At 44.5% G+C, this 22811-nt stretch overlaps 3 protein-coding genes across 4 annotated transcripts in view; 1 reads left to right on the top strand and 2 right to left on the bottom strand.

The window, feature by feature from the left end:
* LOC311140212 (transmembrane protein 145-like) overlaps window positions 1–5565 on the bottom strand; it is a gene marked incomplete at both ends in the record, with an annotated part of 30540 nt that extends 24975 nt beyond the window's left edge. Inside the window, one exon of the mRNA XM_084175165.1 lies at window positions 5461–5565. Coding sequence (XP_084031291.1) covers window positions 5461–5565 — 105 coding nt within the window. The remainder of the gene's footprint in view (window positions 1–5460) is intronic.
* Window positions 1–22811, top strand: part of LOC311139364 (sperm acrosome membrane-associated protein 6-like) — a gene marked incomplete at its 5' end in the record, with an annotated part of 1014348 nt that overhangs the window by 531273 nt on the left and 460264 nt on the right. The gene's annotated exons all lie outside the window — the stretch shown is intronic.
* Window positions 11724–22811, bottom strand: part of LOC311140412 (hormone-sensitive lipase-like) — a 52917-nt gene continuing 41829 nt past the window's right edge. The window contains exons 7-13 of one of the 2 annotated variants that reach the window (XM_084175452.1): window positions 18571–18723; window positions 16218–16362; window positions 15408–15635; window positions 15087–15245; window positions 13816–14024; window positions 12907–13173; window positions 11724–12657 (exon numbers count right to left, since the gene is read on the bottom strand). In XM_084175452.1, the coding sequence (XP_084031578.1) occupies window positions 12256–12657; window positions 12907–13173; window positions 13816–14024; window positions 15087–15245; window positions 15408–15635; window positions 16218–16362; window positions 18571–18723 (1563 nt within the window). In that variant the 3' untranslated portion in view covers window positions 11724–12255. The remainder of the gene's footprint in view (window positions 12658–12906; window positions 13174–13815; window positions 14025–15086; window positions 15246–15407; window positions 15636–16217; window positions 16363–18570; window positions 18724–22811) is intronic. The other variant, XM_084175453.1, reaches the window with a different exon arrangement.

The raw sequence follows: 22811 nt of genomic DNA, 5'->3' as shown, positions 1-22811 counted from the left end.
ATTTTTATTTATTTAAATGTGTTATAGGCTATTTTGAAGGACATGTAAATGTGGCTCATTTGACCAATATCCCATGTTTATTGATGGCGCTGGTTGCGTGGGTGACGCCCTAATGGGTTAAGCACCCAATGCAAATGTCCAATAAATTACAATCTGGTCGATCTCCAAGGCATTCTTAGTCGATCACCAAACATTTCTGTAAAAAACCCAACGATAAGTCTTGCGTTCCTATTTTTTTAATTGGTCTCGCTCTGTTGAAGGTAGGTGCACCCAATTCAGCTGCCCTGCGCACCGGGTAGGTGAAGTGTTCACATTTTGAAATCAAATTACATTTTATTTGTCACATGTGCCGAATACAACAGGTGTAGACCTTACCACGAAATGCTTACTTACAAGCCCTTAACCAACAATGCAGTTAAAGAAATAGAGTTAAGAAAATATTTCCTAAATAAACTAAAGTAAAAAATAAAATAAAAAGTAACACAATAAAATAACGAGGCTATATACAGGGGTACCGGTACCGAGTCAATGTGTGGGGTTACAGGTTAGTCGGGGTAATTTGTACATGTAGGTAGTGTGGGGATCTAGATGTGATGCCTAGCTTAGAAAGAATGCATTAATGATTAAACATAATAGGTTTGTACTGTACTGATATAAATTGTTTCACATAACAAGCTGTGATTCATGTGAGGAATGTTAGGGAGTAGGGTGAGACAGACTTGTATTTCTCACAGACACATACACACTGCCTCTTTGTTAAACCGCACTCAAGGACGTGTACTGCAAAAAGGTGCTGACTCTACAAGTTGTGATGATAACAACTTATGCCTGGCAACAGTGTGCAACAGTGAAGCGCCAAGGGGCTGGGACCAGCCTGTGCGCCAACGATTGCCTGCGTAAGTCTAAACCACACTCAGTCTCTACTCTGATTGGCCAGCAGGGAGCGGGAACTATCTCTGTCAGAGTATTTGAAGAAGAACTTAGAACAATGGATCAGTTCTCTGTCTGCCCTGCGTGGTATTTCAGTGAGCCCGTATACGAACCATCATACTTATCATACATACATTTTGCATATAATAAATTTAGCTTGGATTGAATATCTCTTGATTATGTTTTCTCTTATTCCAATACCAGATTTGAATTACGCTATTTCTAACAGTAGGGGTAAAGTGACTATGCATCGATAATAAACAGCGAGGGGTCAATGTAAATAGTCCAGGTGGCCATTTGATTAATTGTTCAGCAGTCTTATGGCTTGGGGGTAGAAGCTGTTAAGGAGCCTTTTGGACCTAGACTTTGCGCTCCGGTACCGCTTGCCATGCGGTAGCAGAGAGAACAGTCTATGAACCATTTCATATGTCTGAAGGTACAAACTCTGCCTTCCCGTCTGGGCCCGGGGGGAGAAAATCAAGTGCACTAAAGGCCTACAACTGGCCAATCGGATGGCCTAGATTACTGTCTCTGCAGTAACGTAGCAGGCATAAAAGAAAGCGTGAGATTTCTAAACTTTGAAAACCATGACCAGAGAGAGACTGTCAACGAATACAGTAAAGAGCTGCTGTTTTTATGAGTGAGTTCATATATACATTTTTACTCAACACTGTCAACACTTTCTATTCAACACTTTTATAAGCCATAAAATGCGTGTTTTCCCTACTTCCACTCACACTACAATCAGCACTGCAGCTGCAATGAATGAGTAGGAAAGTGTATCGATAGGCTTGCGTTGTTATTATTAGTGACTTGGGTCTTCTTTCTTTGGTCATAGGAGTAACAACATGCATTTGTGCATGATGCAGAAATAATGCGGTGCGAATCGAGTTTCGCCATCAGCTGGAAGACGGTGTCCCTTTTGGGTCAGTGTCAGCTGAGGAAAGGGAGAGCGGAGAGATGTTGAGAGGCAGACCCTCAGTCTGCTGCCCTCACCCTCTGCTGAGACTGACCATCAGATGCAGGCACATTATTTAAAAAAGCACATTATTAAAATGTTTGCTCACTCAGCTGTGCCTCACAAGTAATAAAACAACGGATCTATTACCGGTGTGATCATATAGTCTTCCTCAAATGTTGAAATATAATTTTCAAAAATGGTCAGAGAAGAACAACAATGCATTCGCAGGGCAATTCAAGCAAAGCCAATATGCGGTGATAATGTTTTGGGCCTATAGCCTACTGTACAAACGTCATTACTACACTACTGTTTTTAATAGGTTAAATGTTGCATTGGCTTACGTTTTTTAAGTCATGTAAAAAAAAAAAATTGAACGGTAGATCTCAGCTTGCATTTTGACTCAGAAAGTGATCTTGACTCAAAAGGTTGGTGACCACTGCTATAGCCTATTACAGATCTGGACAAACGATTCACCAACCACTATTGTCACTATGAACGGTGGATAGAGGGCAGGATAGACAGACTGGTAGACTATATTGACCTGTGGTGGTATAGTAAAAGTTAACACAGGGAAAAGCGTAGTGCATAAGGGAAGTACCAAAACGCCTTGATATAGGGGAGGCCATGCAAGCAGATGAGGAAATGTGGCTAGGATAGAAGAAATTATAATGTAAAACCTGCAAAAGGGTGAATGTAAACCAGGGGGGAAACACACTACTCTCCCCTGTGGCCGAATAACAAAAAACACACAACCCTCCCCAAAGCAAAAAAAACAACATTTTACAACCCTCTCCTATTTTGAACCCCACCCCCATAAAACATTTTTACACACATCTTTCTTGTGATGTTAGTGTCGAGATGGTGTGTTAAAACCCAGATGAAGCTTTAGCGTTCTTATAGAATCAACGGAAAGACAATGTAAGTCGCTCTGGATAAGAGCGTCTGCTAAATGACTTAAATGTAAATGTATTCCATTGAGCCCGTTTAAGCCATTACCTGGGTGCGTTTGACAGGTCATTACAAACATTTCCACGGTCGTAACGTTTTCGGTGCAAAAACGACAGGCACAAGCAAGAGCATGAAAGAGTCGCAGGAGTAAAATTAAAGCATTCACTGCAGCGAAATTTAAGTGACAAGTGGATTTTTCACCCCTCAAACACAGGAAATATATGGCTGAAAAAATATCCTCAGGTGGGCGGGGCATGCTCATTGCAACAGTAAGGAAATAGAGCCTAGTCTAACAGCAGTGTTTCTGAGCAGGCCAGTCCAGTCTAGCCCCAGTTCAATCTAGCCCCAGTCCATGCAGCTCAGTGTAAGCCTAGCCCAGATGGCACCTGTAGTCCGGCCCTAGGCCCAGTCGGTCTGAGTGGAGAGCAGTAGGAGAACAGAAGCAGTGGAACAGTGGAACACAGTGGAACACAGTGGAACACAGTGGAACACAGTGGAACAGTGGATGGGGTGTCAACCTTAATCCCCCTTAGTCCTCTCATTACCCCACAGCCACTGCATTGTGATGCAGAGCCATTGAGCCAGTGTGTGTGTGTGTGTGTGTGTGTGTGTGTGTGTGAGTGAGTGAGTGAGGGAGAGAGAGTGTGTGTGCGTGTGTGAGTGAAAGAGGGTGTGAGTGTTTGTGTGTGTGTTAGACACCCCATTAATCAAGTGCTAGGCCTCGATGCAGTATCCGGTCACTACTACTCCCTCCCTCCCTCTCTCTCTGTCCCTATCCCGCCCTCTGTCTGTCCCCCCCCCCCTCCTCCCTCCCTCCTCTCTCTCTCTGCTAAGCCTCATTAACAATTAATTACCAATCAGCTAGTCAAGTCACCCCTGGACCTCTCAATGTATCATTAGTAAGGTTACACAACGGTGCAACACATACTCACAGCCACATGAAATCACAACCACACACAAACATAAATAAACTCACAAAAACCTAACCTATAATCCTCTCCACCATCACTGAACCTGATCATACCTTGCCTGCTGATTTGGGATTTTGTACTCTACTGTGACTTTGAGATCGAGGAGTGAGGCTGTGCGTGTGTTTGACCTTGGGTGGGAGTCAGCAGACAAGACTGATGTGTTTAACAGTCCCACTGGACAACACACACACTATATCAACATGTCCAGATGAGTGTTGTTTCAGTCCATTCAGAGCAGTGACATGGTGCTTGAGGGAAGACATAACCCTGGTTCAGACTAACACACACCATGTAAGAGAAGAAAGTACAGAGTATGTCTGGCATGAGCAGGAGATCTAATATGGATTGGGTTATTCATAAGCATTTCCGATATTATACAAACACTAGTGCATTTAGCTAGTTACATTTACATTTACATCTTTTAGCAGATGCTCTTATCCAGAGCGACTTACAAATTGGTGCATTCAACTTATGATAGGCAGTGGGACAACCACTGTTCTTCTTCTTTCTTTTTTTTACAGGGGGGTGGGAGAGGGGGGGTGGGGGTAGAAGGATTACTTTATACTATTCCAGGTATTCCTTAAAGAGGTAGGGTTTCAAGTGTCTCCGGAAGGTGGTCAGTGACTCCGCTGTCCTGGCGTCGTGGGGGAGCTTGTTCCACCATTAGGCTGAGTTTGTCAACTTTCAATAGCTCTTGATTGGAAACCACATAATGATCTGATAAGTAGCCTAAGTGTTTCTATGATACAATTCTATTGTGTCAGGCAGGTGTTAGCCTACTTTATGAGGCATAAAGGTCATGGGCTAAACATCACACCTGATCATCAAACTGTTATGCAGAAGTGGGACACTAAAAGGAGCTGAGATGAGAATAGTTATGTGAGAGCTCATTGCACGAGATAGTCTCGGCTGGCGCACATCTGTCTGGTGCACTTTACACTTGCCTGCCCTATAACATGGTCACTCACAGCCCAGCAGGGCATGGGAACAATATGATCATAACATCTAAACCCAGAATGAATCAATGGAAACACTGAGATAAAAATCAGATAATAGTATCGTTGATATTTATACCAGAGTGATATCAGAGAAGACTCTTTTTTTATATTGATAGGCTAGTGTTAAGTGTTGGACCACGGCTGATGTGAGATGAGGAGGACCAATAACAAACCATATGCGACGTGAGCAACAACTGACGCACACCTGTAACGGCGGGGTTACCGTTATTGTATGCGAAGGATGGATGTGAGTTATTTTGGTTACAGTGTAGGATATCACCAACGCTTGGCGCTATCACAAAGAAAAAAATGCTAGATGGATTTGCAAGTCACATTCTCGTAAACATCCACAGCTTGTTTCTACCGGTCGGTGAGAGACACATTCTTTGTCAGAACGATGTAGATAGAAATAGAAATACGCTCGCTCTGACACGCATAGAGATGCGCACAAATACAAGGGAGTATGGACAGCCTGTAACATCTTGGAGAAATTGCTTGATTAGAATAAAAATGATCAGGCAATTTCGGAGCGCGTCACACTCGCAATATAATATAAACACGGAGAGGCTGTAGGCTACATGAGAAGGCGCTGCCGAGTCTAATAATGGTGTCATTGTCACAAGTGATACATTTTAGGTATGAAACACCTTACCTCCTTGGTATTGACGATACCTCTCACATATTTCCCCAGAACCGAGCCAACGCAGAGAACGCTGGACACCACGGCCAGGCACAAAAGTCTCTCGCAAATCTCCATCTTATCCCAGTCTTTCGCTACTCAGTGGTCGTCCGGGCCCCCCTTGCCAATCAACGGGAATGCAGGAAACGACAGTATCAGAGAGGGAAGCCTAGAAGACACTGGGCGCGCGTTCTCTTCTTTTGCCGATGCATGTGGCCCCGATATTTGAGCTGTGAGCGCGCTTTGGATACGCGCCCCTACTCCTTTCCCACTCACTGGTAACAGAGGCAGAATGCGCGTTCTCGCTATAAGATTGCGACACATCCAAGACACATCAGTCATTCACATATAAATTAATTTGTTACCTATTTGGTCAAACATTTTCAATGAATGGGGTTTTCACTCACATTATAGGCCTGTTGTTCACTCTTAGCCTAGGCCTATAGAATTGAACAAGACTGTAGTAGGCTACACCTAAAATCACTACACTAATTAGCCTATGTAAATCATCACACCAAGGAGATACATGATTTTCACGTTCAGATAAAAGTTGCATGTAAAGTTGAATAGCCCACAAATAACGAATAAGCCTTAGTCCAGACAGACACTGCCCACTAATGAATGCCTACTAATTAATTAGTTAATTATACAAAGACCATTGTTCAGTTATTTTACATTTTAGTCATTTAGCAGACGCTCTTATCCAGAACGACTTACATTTAGTGAGTGCATACATTTTTCATACTGGCCCCCGTAGGCAGTGCTCTCCTATTGCTAAAGCTTTTTCAAACACTGGTCCAATTTTAAACCATTTAAATGTAACTTCATGGTGGGTTATCACAAAATAAAAAACATATAATTGCCACACTAAATGAGATGTAATGCAGTTAAACCCCGTGCGTCAATCTAAGTAACATAAAAAAATCCCAGTCAACATCCGTCAGTTTAAACTAGACATCTGTTTTTTTTGGGATGGGCTGCATGCATCTCAATCATCCGCATCCGAGCTACAGCGGTGTTTGTCAGACCATGTCATGGGACTAGTCTGAAGGTAACCCACACAAACGAATGGAGATATGGAACTAGTTTTGTGCCAACAAAAATAATCGGTTAAATGTGTCCCAAAAAATAAACATATTTCCTGAGCTTTCTTATCTCCTAGATATAGGACAGAGACTAAACAATCTTTTCCCAACGGTTTACACTGAGGTTAACAGCTTGTGTGGTATCTATATGTTTAGCATACCTTATACAAATACAGTGCCTTGCAAAAGTATTCATCCCCCTTGGCGTTTTTACTATTTTGTTGCATTACAACCTGTTATTTAAATAGATTTTTATTTGGATTTCATGTAATGGACATGAAGGTACTCTGGTCAGATGAGACTAAAATTTAGCTTTTTGGCCATCAAGGAAAACGCTATGTCTGGCGCAAATCCAACGCCTCTCATCACCCCGAGAACACCATCCACCACAGTGAAGCATGGGGATGGCAGCATCATGCTGTGGGGATGTTTTTCATCGTTAGGGACTGGGAAACTGGTCAGAAATAAAGGAATGATGGATGGCGCTAAATACAGGGAAATTCTTGAGGGAAACCCGTTTCAGTCTTCCAGAGATTTGAGACTGGGATAGAGGTTCACTTTCCAGCAGGACAATGACCCTAAGCATTCTGCTAAAGCAACACTTGAGTGGTTTAAGGGGAAACATTTAAATGTCTTGGAATGGCCTAGTCAAATTCCAGACCTCAATCCAATTGAGAATCTGTGGTATGACTTAAAGATTGCTGTACACCAGCGGAACCCATCCAACTTTGCAGCAATTTGTCCACGAAGGCCTGATTCACGCAGTCTCCTCTGAACAGTGAAGTCTGTGAAGCATTTATTTGGGCTGGTAACTCTAATGAACTTATCCTCTGCAGCAGAGGTAACTCTGGGTCTTCCTTTCCTGTGGCGGTCCTCATGAAAAATGTATGCACTCACTAAGTCGCTCTGGATAAGAGCGTCTGCTAAATGACTAAAATGTAAATGTATACCACCCCTAGCTTGTCACAACACAACTGATTGGCTCAAACGCATTAAGGAAAGAAATTTCACAAATTAACAAGGCACACCTGTTAATTGAAATGCATTCCAGGTGACTACCTCATGAAGCTTGTTGCGAGAATGCAAAGTTGTCATCAAGGCAAAGGGTGGCTACTTTGAAGAACCTCAAATATAAAATATGTTTTTATTTGTTTAACACTTTTTTGGGTACTACATGATTCCATGTGTTATTTCATAGTTATGTCTTCACTATTATTCTACAATGTAGAAAATAGTAAAAATAAAGCAAAACCCTTGAATGAGTAGGTGTCCACATTTTTGACTGGTACTGTATGTCAAAGTCAGATTAATGAGCAGAATAAGCTTGTTGAAACAGCCTTGTAATCATGTTTTTTAAGATTTGATTGACAGTTAATGGATTTAACTAAAGGTCACAAAATGTCTGTTGCCCCAATTCCGTATTCCGACATTTCAGCCTCGAAATAAATACGGATGTAACATGTTTGGGAGAATATATTTATTCCCCAAAAAAATTGCAGAGGGAAACAAGGGTTCCAAGAGACAAAATAGTCATTGCATATGTGAAACATTCAACCTAACCTGTAAAGAGTCATTACAGGAGTCAAATTAAAGAGGAATAACAAGCGAAAGTAAAAATATCTATACAAGAAACGCATTTTATTTTTGTAACATACAATCATCTTTTTTATTCACATGGTTGCACTTGTGGTGTTGTAAAATAATAGAAATAAAAATCAAGTAAACTTCCAAACATTTTCTTCCAGTCTTTCTATGGCTTTGTGTAGGTTTTAATATCGTAATCTTCTATTGCTCTATATTAACCACAGTGTCTTGTTCCATAAAGTGCAAACACAGATAACTACTATGTAGATCTCAATGACACAGCTAACAGGACTCACTGACATCAACCCAGGCCAAAATGTCTGTCACTAATGTCAATGACCGTGATAGCAAGATTCATATAAAACTAGACTCAATCTTTGGTTCCGCATCAAGCCTTAATCTAACATGCACTTTATCAAACAGGTGGTATTGTCTAAGTCAGGGGTTCTCAAACTTTTTGGGGCTGGGGAGAGGACCCCTTTCCCCCCCCCATCAGGACCCCCCTCATAATCAGAACTCAAGTGCGATAAAAATAGTCTACAACGAGTTTTATGACTTCTGCAGTGTATGGCTGGACGAACCAAGTCTCGGGCATGGGGAAAGAACATTTAAAAAAGGCCCGCCTTTTGGCATCGGAGTGAAAATGTTGCAGTTCTCAAGCAAATTTCCTGCAATTCTACACATTTTGTCATTGGGCAGAGATTTGTTGTTGTTGCAGCTTTAAAAGGTAATATCCTGCAATCTACACGTTGCCATGAGGCAGAGAGAAAACAGCAGTTTTAAAGTGTAAATTAAAGTGCATTTCTGTAAATAGAAGATCAAAGATTGCTAATTGGTGGACATTTTATTGGTCTGGTCACGGACGCCCTGCAGTACTACCTCTGCAGACCCCACTGAGAACCCCTGGTTTAAGTGGGGCAAAATAATAGAGAATAAAACATTAACTATAAAGAAGCAACACATTCTGAGAAGCAGGCAGTCGAGGTCAGTTCCATTCAAGGAAATTATTCTCAAGTGACCTGATTGTGTAGATTCCACAATGCTCTTGGCAAACTAAGTGGTATGCCGTCTGCTAAATTACCAAATGTAAATGGCAAATAGCCTTGCATAACTCTAGCCTTAGGGTTGATCGAAAAACATATGGCTCACCAAAGACACTAGATAAAATCTACTAAAGGATGCTGGTGTGTTACTGCATAGCTGTGTGTATGGTAACATTTGACCGGGTACTTGACCTAAAAAGCTTTTAGATAATATGTTGACATACTAATAGGCTTTTCACACTGCATTATTCAGGTTAGCCTAGAGCTAAAGATGTCCCAGGGCTAAGAGATGCTGAATCCAGAGTAAATAGCCTATACATGAGGGAAATGGTTGAGGTCCAATGTATAATCAAAACACACAAAGCCACATTAAATGACTCCACACTACTTCAGCCATTTTGCATTTCAAGACCCAAATGATGCACATACTCCCCAAAAATCTTCCACACACACACCTTTTTCAAAACCACTGGGAACTCAGAAATCTCATACTTTCGACTTCAGTGCGTTCAAAACAACTTGGAACTCAGGGAGGAAAAAAAAAAACGAGCTCCGACTGGGAAAATGTATTTGAACGTTCATCCAACTCGGAATCTCGGGCCTCTTTCTAGAGCACTGACTTTCCGACCTGAAGATCACTGACGTCATGATTTGACCTCCTAACTTTCCGAGCTCCAAGTTGTTTTGAACGCAGGAAAACACACACACAAATGCTAATGCATGATGCAATCAATCATCTTGAGGCATAGAAACAGTGGTTGGCCCACATGTGGAGGGGAGGCCATGTCCCAATGCTCTGAAATGGCTCCTTCCCTTTCCTGACAACCAATATGAGAGGACTAGGAAGGTGAAAACAAGATGGCGGTAACCTCACGAGACCAACTGATGGGCTAGCACCATGTCATGAATTTCTCCTGTCGGTTCCCTCCTACCAGATCAGGGGATACCAAGGATTGGTAGCCATTAAAAGAGTAGCCTATTTGCAGTGGTTCCCAAGGTTGTTGCACTGTGATCCATACAAATAATGTATTGTTTGTATGGGGGGGTTAAATCCAGCCTCAGCAAAAAGCCCTCTTCATCACCAGGCATAATTCTCAACAGATTTGGCAACCCGGGCCTGTGACCACCAGACAAGGACAGAACCAGAAGTGAGGTTGTATCTATATTTAGTTATAGGCTTGCTAGAGGACGACAACCCTCTATAACAAAGGGACATCTCCTTCACTCCAAGGTGAATCATTCATTCTCAACAAGCTAGACAATATTCTCAACAAGTATCATATATCAGATTCAGTCAAACGTAGTAGTAGCATCAGCCCCTGAGTATTTGCATGGGGTAAAGATGGTGTAGAACACACAGATTGTCAGTCAGCCACTGTAGAATGTCCTAAAGGTGCACAGAAAGACACATTAGCTAACTACAGAAGTCACCTGTTCAGTGAGTATGAGCTCACTATCAGGCTTGTTCTAGATTCTCCTGCTCGCTCGGTGCAGGCTGTTGGAGCGGAATGGATCCTCTGTGATTTGGACAGAGCTGCAGAAATGGGTCAGAAATGGGTCAGCAAGCAGGACGTCCCCTGGCTCAGGGGCTGTGGCAGTGTAACGCACTGCATCCTGGGATAGAGGGCTGCGTTTTTGGCAGTCAGTGCAGTGATGTACAGATATAGTATGAAGAGATGGGCAGTGCATCTGTCTGCTTCAGGCTCTCTTATTGAAGTTATTCACTGTGCAAATAGAGAAAGGACTTCCAGTCTTTTTAAAAACATTATCTGCTTCTAATGGCAGTCAGTCTATAGACAGCTGGTGATTGCTTTTAGATGGCAACGAACAACGGCTGAGCACAAGAGACTTAAAATCATAGACTTAATTACTGTGCGACAATAAAAATGATCAAATCAAAAAGTAGTGTGTGACTTGATGCTTTGCTCCCAACAGCGTACTTAAATTCAAGCACAATATCATCATGGCTCTACTGAGTCCTGTTGATTGCACTGATCAAAGAAAATGCAGCAATACTATTGCATTAGCTATTTATGATTGGCTATTTATAATACATCCGTATAATAGAAAGACCAGGATATAGAGATTATATTTGCCTCATAATATCAACCCTCAGCCACATCTCACTGTGACTGGACTATGAGGTGACTGGTTGATTGGGTAACAGCTAGCTGACCACTAGTCGCTACAGTGAGACAGTGGTAGAGGTTAACATTTGGCTACTTTCAACAACTAGGAATGAGCAGCGACAGAGTATGGCACGACACAGCTAAGAACATAACTTAGCATCCACCACACAATATGCTCTTAAAAGCCTTGAACAAACAGTTATAATTATGATCCAGGGTTAAAATAACAATAGAATATATAAACACTATAAATACAAATAACAAGGAATACTACAGCATAATAAGATCAATTATGGTTAACAATTTCTGTGGAATTTCTAGGTTTGTTGTTTTTAGTGCTTCAGCGTCCTATTGATGGGCCAATCAGCAGAGTAAGTGTCTTAACAACGGCAGTATTCAATGACAAACTAGTTTAATAGACGTCAGAGTTCTACAGTTATTAAGCTTGATTTAGAGTGGCTCCCTAAAGGACAAGTGGCCATTAAGTTGTTATGGTACTATGTAGGATCTCATTGCGCGTCTACCACTATCTGATTAGGGACTGGAATGGCCTTCTATGGGGAGATGTATCGACCATTCACCACAACGCTCTGTGCTGTTTTATAATGTCCAGGCTCCAAACTCACAGTTCTACGCCGAGAACCCAAAAGGCTAAGTGGTTTAGTTTGTGTGTGTGTTGTCAACCAGTATGGGCAACATGTCGCTGTGCATGGTGAGAGTTTGAAAGCTGAAGAGGTTGCATTTAGTGCTTGCTATCCTTCACTCTACCTACGGGTGCTTCCTTCTGCATATCCTCCTCCTGCTGTCTTTCCTTCCCTCTCTTCTCCTCTCCCAGGCTTTATTTGGCCCAAATCCCACCTTTTCTCTCTCTCTTTTAAATACTTTGACAAACAGCACTCTTCATTTAGCAAACCCCTAATTATGCCTTTATCCCATGACGTCTATGTTGTTCTGTGCTGCCATGCCGACTAACCCCTCCCCATCTGGTACTATAGCCCCTCCCCGGGCCACCAGAAGCTCCTCCTCCTGAATGGGTACTGCAAAGAGCTTCTCTGGGTCTCCCGTGGCGACAGAGGAAGCACCGCGATTGGTCCTTTCCAGCTTGCGGTGCATGCGCGGCTCCTGGGGCGAGTCCTTCTGGTCAAAGACATCCCTGATTCGGTTGACGCAGACGTTAGCCGCTTCCCTGGTCTCCCTGGAGAGCTGTGATAGGCTGAGGAAGCCGTGCGGGAGGTCGTCCACCACACACAGGGTGACGGGCTGATCCACGTTCCTCAGGCGCTTGGCAAACATTACAGAGTCATCCAGCATGGGGTCTAACGCACAGGCCTAGGGGGAGGGAGAGATAAACAACAGAGTCAAAGAGGGTCTTATAAGATCATGTAAAGAATTCTAAATTGGTGGAAAAGACCAGAATAGGATTGGGACAAGCCAGTCCTCAACTCCATTTCCCTCTCTATTACCACTAGGTAGTCCTCCCTCTACCCTCCCTCTTTCCTCCCTCTCTCCCACCACCTCCCTCTCACCACTAGGTAGTCGTCCCTCTACCCTCCCTCTCTCCCACCACCTCCCTCTCACCACTAGGTGTATGGGGGGCAGTCCTCTCAGCATGCTGTCGGGTGCCAGTAGAGGAGACATGTAGGGGTTCCTGACGACAGGAGAGGTGGCCAGCTTCATCTCAGCCAGCCGCTCAGAGCGCAGCGGTTCGAAGCCCAGGGGGAACTCCCGAGGGTGCTCCAGCGCCACGCCCTCCTCCCCCTCAGGGGGCGGTATGGCAACAGAGGACAGAGCATCCGACATGGACACCACCTCCTCTTTGGAGAGGAAGAAGCTCACTTCGTCAGGCTGGAGGGGTACAGGAAAAATAGTTTATAGTTTACCATGGCAATACATAAGTTAACACTAGTCTAGGACCAGGACTGTGGAAACCTGATGTATTGGATACTGGATCATACTGATATGTCTTTCCTTTGGGACCAGACACTTGTTCTAAGAATCTACAAGCCTCAAGTAGATTTTTTCCATTTCAAATCACAGGAACAAACATTGACATGTTTCACTCTGACATCAAATGACAGTTCTTCATATTCTCCCTGTAGACAGAGGCATTAATACAGACTGGCTTTATAGAAAAACACAGGGATTATCCCTATACTGAAACACTAGAGGTTACACTCAGAGATCTGCCTCCATCCCTCCCTCCCTCCCTCCGCCAGTTAAATCTGTGGAGGAGGAAACAAGACAAGCAGCTTGGTCACCATCTATTTGCATAAATTATTCAGAGAGAGGCTTAGTTTAGAAAACACCTACAAATCAGTGACAAGTGTGTGAAGTGGTTGTAAAAGCAGTAAGCATGAAGCTGCTACACTGATCTGAAGTCAGTTTAACACCCCCCCCCCCCCCCCCCCAAAATGGTTATGGTTAGGATTTGGGGAGGGTAATCTGATCCTAGATCTGTTGTTAAGGGCTACTCAGGGATTATCGTACCGTGCGCTCGGGGAACACCATTGCATTGTGGGCAGGAGTGGTGGGGGCAGCAGCGGGGGTGTTGTTGGCGTGGGCTGCCAGGTCCTGGCATGTGTGGCTCTTCAGAGACTCTCTCCTCAGGGAGAAGTCAGAGGGCTGCTCAGGGGGGTCCGAGTGGGGCGAGCTGATGGACGCCTCAGACACACTCTTCCTCACTGACGAAGATGTGTCTGAAGAAGAGAGAGAAGAGAAAGAGTCAACAACAAACCAAAATAAGACAGAGGCAGAGTGAGAGTGATCAGACTGAGGCCATTATGGAACAGGGAAACATCAATGAAGACGGTGATAAGAGGTGGGAGTGAGGGACGTGTGGTTATCAGATGGATATTTAAAGCTAAAATCGTTAGTTACAACACTCATTTTTGGACTTATAAATTAATCATATACACCCATTGATTGTTGAAGAATATAACTTAAAAATGCCTCATGAGCTTAGTTCAACTGTCATATCCCATCAGAACCTCAAATATAATCTTATTTTACCCCAATGTTTGTAAACAATATAAATGTAAACTAACACTGTATAGCTTTAAAAACCACGGTTAAAACAACCATTTTGATCACATGGATGGTCAGTCCTGGCATCCATAGCCGTCTACAGTATGAACTTGAGTGGTTACATTGATCTAGGCCCATCCCTCAGCTTTTTACCAAAACAGAGGCGGGGTATCCTCTTTGTTATCGTTTCAACTGCAGATTCTAGCTTTAAGCAATAATGGTGTCATTACGATACGATCTCCCCATCAAAACACAGCTGTAAGCGGTGTCATGGCTCGTCTGATCTCAAAGCTGTACTCACTGAGCTCTTTTATTAATAATGAACTCCCCTCATCATAGCCTTTAATAATGTACACCCCCCAATGACACAGTCATTCATCTGGCCCACAGCTGCTGGGTGTCAGGTAACATGGTGACGCCTGGAATAGTCTGCTTACAGCAGGGTTTCAACACAATTAGTGGTCAGAGCCTAACCAGTCAATTGATATGGATGGGTGAGGGTGTGACGTAACAGGATGGTGGCCATGGGTGATTGACTGGTTAATTAGACGTTAACTGTGGATATCAATTTCAATAAAATGTCCATACTGTATGTACACACATAGCCCTTCCGGTAATAGGGAAATATTATTTCACCTCACACTCCAAGATGCGTGAACACAAGTACATACAGAGACACACACACCCTCTCACCACAAGACACACACCCCAGACACACACACTGGTGTACCTACCTGTTGATGCCATGGCAACAGCTCTGTTGGGGTCCAGTATGGAGTGGATCCAGTTGGAAGCTCCCTGTTTGAAGTCTCTGAGCAGCAGGGCCGTGTCTCTCCTCACCATGCTCAGAGTACTCACCTTCTCCACCTGCTTCTCAGCCTGGGGCTCCTCACCTAGGGGAGAGAGGATGGGAGGAAGGGAGAGGATGGGAAGGGAGGTAGGGAGGAAATGAGTTACCCGTCCCTCACCAGCATTGAATGCCATGCACAAACAAGAACACACACTATGCTGAGGGGCAGCAAACCATCTCTGCTCCCTCTCACACACAGTCTTACCTGCGTAGGCGCTGAGGCACCTGGACAGCACACTGAGGGGCAGCAGGGGGTCGAAGAGGGTGAGCAGGCGGGAGGGCGAGGCGTAGGCGGTGAGCAGGATGGCAGGGTAGGCAGCTACGATGCCATCAGGCATCCGCACACCGTGAGACGCAGCGCGCATCGATGTTGTAATACACAGGTTACCACCAGCACTGTCACCGGCCAGACACACATTCTCCCCTGTCCAACCTGAGAGAGAGAGAGGAGGGGGGTCACAGAGTCAGTAGATTGAGGCGAGTGAGAGAAGGGGACAAAGTGAGAGAGAAAGAGAAAAGCTGACTAAGTGAGAGTCCGTATAACACTTTCAAGTGATCTGCATGTGATCTCCCACTCTCTGTACCCGTGTCTATATGGGGCAATGAGGGGCTGGTTGTTGATATGAAAGTGTTTTATATTTGAGACATAAGTTGAGACTATGGCCTTCAGTTGAGTGAGTTCCAAGCTAACCAGTCTTTAGCTTTCTGTCATAATAACAATCAATTAAGTACCAGGAAGTACCCATAGTAAATATTGAGATCATTGGGAATAAATCCCATCTGAATAAGCAGGTCTGTCTATTTTTTTCCCCTCAGGGACATTAAAGATAATTATATTCTATGATAAAGTGGTAGTAGTGTGTTGTCCTACCCAGCAGGCGGTGGTTCTTGATGGCCCAGCAGTAGGGTTAGGGTTAGATAAAGTGGTAGTAGTGTGTTGTCCTACCCAGCAGGTGGTGGTTCTTGATGGCCCAGCAGTAGGGTTAGATAAAGTGGTAGTAGTGTGTTGTCCTACCCAGCAGGTGGTGGTTCTTGATGGCCCAGCAATAGGCATAGAAGCAGTCCTCCAGGGCCCTGGGGAAGGGAGCTTCAGGGGCCAGAGAGTAATCCACAGACAGGATGGGCACACCCAGGTCCTGAGACCAGCTCTTCAGATACGGCTGGAGAAAAGAGAGGGGGAGAATGGAGGAGAAAGGAGTGAGTTTACTATAGACGGTGCATCCCCCTACCATTAAATAGGCAGGGCAGGCAGTGGTGTTTGCAGTTCTGAATGCTCCTTAGTGTCCCCTAGACAGCTTTACAGGTGGTGGTGTTGGGAAGGATAGGAGAGAGGTCCTGTATCAGATTCCCAGCTTGCAGGTTCTGTATTGGTGAACTACAAACCCAACCGTACACTGCCTAACTACAGTGGCAGCTTGGTAATTCTGTTATGAAAATACCAGGTATGTGCACTGTGCTCACAAATGCAACATGACAACCTTGCTTTGCTCTCACTAAAACAGTGTTGTTGTTAGCCTCTTGTTGCTATGCAATTTGAAGTCATGGTAGCTAAGTGCTTAGGATTCTTAGAAACATACTTTCCAGATCAGACATCCTTAGAATACTTGCTTTTATATTATAACCTTGTAAGGTCATCAAGTACTTAGCTAGGTAAGTGAGAGGTCAGAGTGCGTACATCCGACAATAAATCTAATCTGACAATATTAGTCTACCCTCCTCTACAGAACTTTCTCTCCTGTCCTTCGATCGCTCCACCGCCGCTCCTCCTCTTCTCTCTAAGCATCAATGACAGTGTCAGTAGTGACAGCTCCGCCTCTCTAAACAATACACAGAGTGCCTCACCTCAGCGGCCCATGACTGGATGTGACCACATCACACAGCCAAACACCACCTCAACACCATCCCCGGGAATCTGCCCTGCACTCTTAAAGCCACGCTGTCATAATGGATCACAGTCTGGCACCGCTGACGTGTGGTGTGGCGTGTGTGTGCGTGTCAATTTAAACGATCGTCATTGTCAGTACATGATGCGTTTTGACACCCGTCAGCGCCGCTGGCCGGGTCTGCCAGTCACAAGGTTTGCCAGCGGCCCCAATAGAGAGATTAATGCCTACAGAACAACAGGCTGCGTCTAAACTGTCCTGAGGAGAGGCGTGTGTGGAAAATATGCCCACCACAGGGACACACACACCTATCCATAACCATGCAGATCATCTCCTACTGCCGGGGTTACTGGGAGTAGTGGTTCCACTCCTCTGCAGAGACAGGCACTGTGGTTAATCTGCCTCTGGGCACCTCTGTCACACACACACTTGAGTGATTAAGTTGTGGCCCATCCATTACTGGGGGTCTGGATCAATGGGGTGCTGAGAGGAGGGACACCACAGGCTTCTTCCCTCACACAAACAGCTCCCTCAGAGATTGAGAGAGAACGCGTGCAGGAGAGCTTCTGCCCTTAGACACTATCCATCTCCCTGAACACTTCAGGAGGAGAGGAGGAAGGAGGGGGAGTGAAGGTGGCAGGAGAGAGAGAAAAGTGAATGGAGAGAAGAGAGGAGGGACACCACAGGCTCCTGCCCTCAGACTCCATCCATCTCCCCACTGGCCAGGGGAAAGAGTGGGTAAAGTGAAGGAGGAAGGAGAGAGAAAGGAACGTTGTGGGGAAAGGAAAGCAAAGAGCAGAGGTGGATTACAAAAATGAGAGACGAGGTCATTAGGACAAAGGAGAGTAGAGAACAAAGGGAATAATGATCAGAAAGGAGGAAAGCGTAAAGGACAGGGTTAGAGGAGAGAGAAGAGAGCCTAGAGCAGGGAGATCACACACAGACACACATCTTCCATTAGGGCCTATGGAATATAAAGCCATAATAACTTCATGTAGAGTTCTCAGCTAATTCAACATGACAGCCTTGTTCCTCCTCAGATCACTTCCTACAGCCTCTGGTTGCTAGGCTATTGGAGATGAAGGGACTGCCAGTCCACTCTGGTTTCATGGTGACGTGTCTCAGTGGTTTAAAGTAGCCTGCTGGTTATATAATACAGACGCCGGTCTCATCTGTCTGAGGCTGAGCTCTGAGCTGACCACTTCAAGAGGACAGGGGGAGAGGGGGAGAGAGAGAGGAGATGGAATGAGGAGGGAGAAGAGAGACTGACAGAATAGGAAGAGGGGGGCTGGCCTGCAACCAATCACTGGATAATAGAGTGATATAAATAAATGTGTCCATCAACCCTGTTGGATTAATTAAACAGTCATTAGTAGGAATGGCTCTTTACAGAGAAGCCATGGAGAGAAAACACAATAATTCCGAACCCATGAAGGTCAATTCCTCCTGAGAGAGAGAGAGAGAGAGAGAAGGTGGTGTTCTTACCTCGTGAGATTTGGAGGTCTGGGCCACAAAGCCTCCTCCGTGGTAGTGTACCAGGAGCCAGCGGGAAGGGGGGCTTCGCTTGGTCTTCATTCCCAGAGACAGGGAGATAGGACCCCCCTCAGAACGAGACAGGGACAGCAATGCTTCACTGTCCTACAGAGGGAGGGAGAGGGAGACCAAGACAGCCAGAGAATCACTATCACAAAGCTAGAAAAAGCCTATTTTCACTTCAATTGCTACAGATGTTGATTTGTCTGTGATCTTTCCAGCGCTCTGTAGAACAATCCCTTCAGTCAGGATTAGCTGTGTGGTTTGTTCTCTGCTTCTGGATGTCTTTCCAGCTCCACCACAAACACACTATCCTCATTCCCATTCATTAACATTAGCAGGGAACAGCAGAGAGGCTTTCGCTTGTGTTCTCCACATAAAAAAAACAGCAGCTCTTTGACTGAGCAGAATCAATGAGTGAGTTGAAAGTGTTGGCTGATATCATGTCTGGTTTAACGCCAGACTACAGATGCTCAGCTCTGCTGTTCAATACCATCCCAAATAAATAAATAAATATATGTGTGTGCGCGCAAGAGGATTTAAAGGGATTAAGAGCCAAGGATGAGACGAAAAGACGAGACACTGTCGTTTACTACAGCTGCTCTCAGACAAAGGAAACGCACACAAACAGAATCCCTTGATGTTAAAGAATTTCACGCAGGAAGAGGCTTCTCAACAGCTGATGAAAGCAGCAGCTTAAAGCCAATTAATTTGGGAAATATACACAGTCAGACTGCTGCTGTCAAAGGTTGTACAGCTTCAGCAGCACATTTTGATATACCAGTTAAAGGTTCTGCGTGTCTGTGTGAGATTTGAAAAGTTATCAGTGAACTTTGATCTAGAATCAGCACGAGATCAGCTGAAACTGGAATGCAACCAGTATGAGACCAGGGTTGTATTCACTAGGAACCAAAGAACGAAACGGGACCTACCTGAATTTGTCCAATACAACCTTGTTTATGTTGCAAAACGTTTTCCGTTTGGAGTAAACGTTGCAAAATGTTTTGGACTATGCGTCTAACCTTGATTTGCATTTTGATAACATATCTACAGTATTTCACTTTTTTATGTGTATAGTATTGCTTACTAGGTGTTGTCCAATCAATGAAATTGTATTTACAAAGCCCTTTTTTACATCAGCAGATGTCACAAAGTGCTATACAGAAACCCAGCCTAAAACCCCAAACAGCAAGCAATGCAGATGTAGAAGCACAGTGGCTAGGAAAAACTCCCTAGAAAGGCAGAAACCTAGGAAGAAACCTAGAGAGGAACCAGGCTCTGAGGGGTGGCCAGTCCCCTTCTGGCTGTGTCAGGTGAAGATTATAACAGTACATGGCCATTAAGGCCAGATTTTTCTCCAAGATGTTCAAACGTTCATAGATGACCAGCAGGGTCAAATAATAATCACAGTGGTTGTAGAGGTTGCAACAGGTCAGTACATCAGGAGTAAATGTCACTTGGCTTTTCATAGCTGGGCATTTAGAGGTTGAAATAGCAGGTGCGGTAGAGAGAGAGAGTTGAAAACAGCAGTTCTGGGACAAGGTAGCACGTCCGGTGAAGAGGTCCGGGTTCCATAGCCGCAGGCAGAAGAGTGGAACCTGGAGCAGCAGCACGACCAGGTGGACTGGGGACAGCAAGGAGTCATCAGGCCAGGTAGTCCTGAGGCATGGTCCTAGGGCTCAGGTCCTCCGGGATGGGAGGGAGACAGAGAATTAGATGGAGCATACTTACATTCACACAGGACACCGGATAAGACTGGAGAATAACACCAGATAACAGACTGACCCTAGCCCCCCGGCACATAGACTATTGCAGCATAGATACTGGAGGGAGACACTGTGGCCCCGTCCGACGATACCCCCAGACAGGGCCAACCAGGCAGGATATAACCCCACCCACTTTGCCAAAGCACAGCCCCCACACCACCATTGGGATGTCAGACCACCAACCTATTACCCTGAGACAAGGCTGAGTATAGCCCACAAAGATCTCCTCCACTGCACAAGCCCGAGGGAGCAACAAACCGGACAGGAAGATCACATCAGTTACTCAACCCACTCAAGTGATGCACCCCTCCTAGGGACAGCATGGAAAGCACCAGTAAGCCAGTGACTCAGCCCCCGTAATAGGGTCAGAGACAGAGAATCCCAATGGAGAGACAGGAACCGGCCAGGCAGAGACAGCAAGGGCGGTTTGTCGCTCCAGTGCCTTTCCGTTCACCTTCGCACCCCTGGGCCAGACTACACTCAATCATATGACCTACTGAAGAGATGAGTCTTCAGTAAAGATTTAAAGGTTGAAACCGAGTCTGCGTCTCTCACATGGATAGGCAGAACATTCCATAAAAATTGAGCTCTATAGGAGAAAGCCCTGTCTCCAGCTGTTTGCTTAGAAATGCTTGGTACAATAAGGAGGCCTGCCTCTTGTGACCGTAGCGTACGGAAAGATAGGTAGGAGCAACCCCATGTAATCACATTTTTTGGTTCTAGTCAAGATTCTAGCAGCCGTGTTTAACACTAAGTGAAGTTTATTTAGTGCTTTATCCGGATAGCCGGAGAGTAGAGCATTGCAGTATTCTAATCTAGAAGTGACAAAAGCATGGATTAGCTTTTCTGCATCATTTTTGGACAAAAAGCTTCTGATTTTTGCAATGTTACGAAGATGGAAAAAAAGCTGTCCTTGAAGTATTCTTGATATGTTCGTCAAAAGAGAGATCAGGGTTCAGAGTAACAACCATCAAGATTAATTGTCAGATCCAACAGAAGATCTCTGTTTCTTGGGACCTAGAACTAGCATCTCTGTTTTGTCCGAGTTTAAAAGTAAAACATTTGCCGCCATCCACTTCCTTATGTTTGAAACACATGCTTCCAGGGTAGGCAATTTTGGGGCTTCACCATGTTTCATCGAAATGTAGAGCTGTGTGTTGTCCGCATAGCAATGAAAGTTAACATTGTGTTTCCGAATTATATCCCCAAGAGGTAAAAAAGATAGTGAAAACAATAGTGGTCCTAAAACGGAACCTTGAGGAACACCGAAACTTACCATTGATTTGTCAGAGGACAAACCATCCACAGAGACGAACTGATATCTTTCCGACAGTTAAGATATAAACCAGGCAAGAACCGTGTACACCAATTAAGGTTTCCAATCTCTCCAAAAGAATGTGGTGATCGATGGTGTCAAAAGCAGCACTAAGGTCTAGGAGCACGAAGACAGATGCAGAGCCTTGGTCTGACGCCATTAAAAGGTCATTTAGCACCTTCACGAGTGCGGTGTCAGTGCTATGATGGGGTCCAAAACCAGACAAGCGTTTCATGTACATTTTGTGTCTTCAGGAAGGCAGTGAGTTGCTGCACAACAGCTTTTTCAAAAAATGATGGAGGGGAATGGGAGATTCAATATAGGCCGATAGTTTTTTACATTTTCTGGGTCAAGGTTTGGCTTTTTCAAGAGAGGCTTTATTACTGCCACTTTTAGTGAGTTTGGTACACATCCAGTGGATAGGGAGCCATTTATTATATTTAACATAGGAGGGCCAAGCACAGGAAGTAGCTCTTTCAGTAGTTTAGTTGGAATAGGGTCCAGTATGCAGCTTGAAGGTTTAGAGGCCATGACTATTTTCATGAATGTGTCAAGAGATATAGGGTTAAAAAGCTTGAGTGTCTCCATTGATCTTAGGTCCTGGCAGTTTTGTGCAGACTCAGGACAGCTGAGCTTTGGAGAAATACGCAGATTCAAAGAAGAGTCTGTAATTTGCTTTCTAATGATCATGATATTTTCATCTAAGAAGTCCATGAATTTATCACTGCTGAAGTGAAAGGCATCCTCTCTTGGGGTACGCTACTTTTTAGTTAGCTTTGCGACAGTATCAAATATTAATTTTGGATTGTTCTTATTCTCCTCAATTAGGTTGGAAAAATAGGATGATCGAGCAGCAGTGTGGGCTCTTCGATATTGCTCTGTACTTTCTTTCCAAGCTAGTAGGAAGACTTCCAGTTTGGTGGAGCACCATTTCCGTTCCAATTTTCAAGAGGCTTGCTTCAGGGCTCTGGTATTTTCTGTATACCAGGGAGCTAGTTTATTGTAACAAATATTTTTTAGGGTATCTAGGGTATTACGCAAGGTTAATTATAGATCCTCAGGTAGGTAGTTAACTGATTTTTGTACTCCTACATCCTTAAGTGGAGGGAGTC

The sequence above is a fragment of the Coregonus lavaretus genome (genome assembly GCF_964263955.1).
Source record: "Coregonus lavaretus genome assembly, chromosome: 13".
Lineage (NCBI taxonomy): Eukaryota > Metazoa > Chordata > Actinopteri > Salmoniformes > Salmonidae > Coregonus > Coregonus lavaretus.
This window is presented reverse-complemented; position numbering and strand designations above follow the sequence as displayed.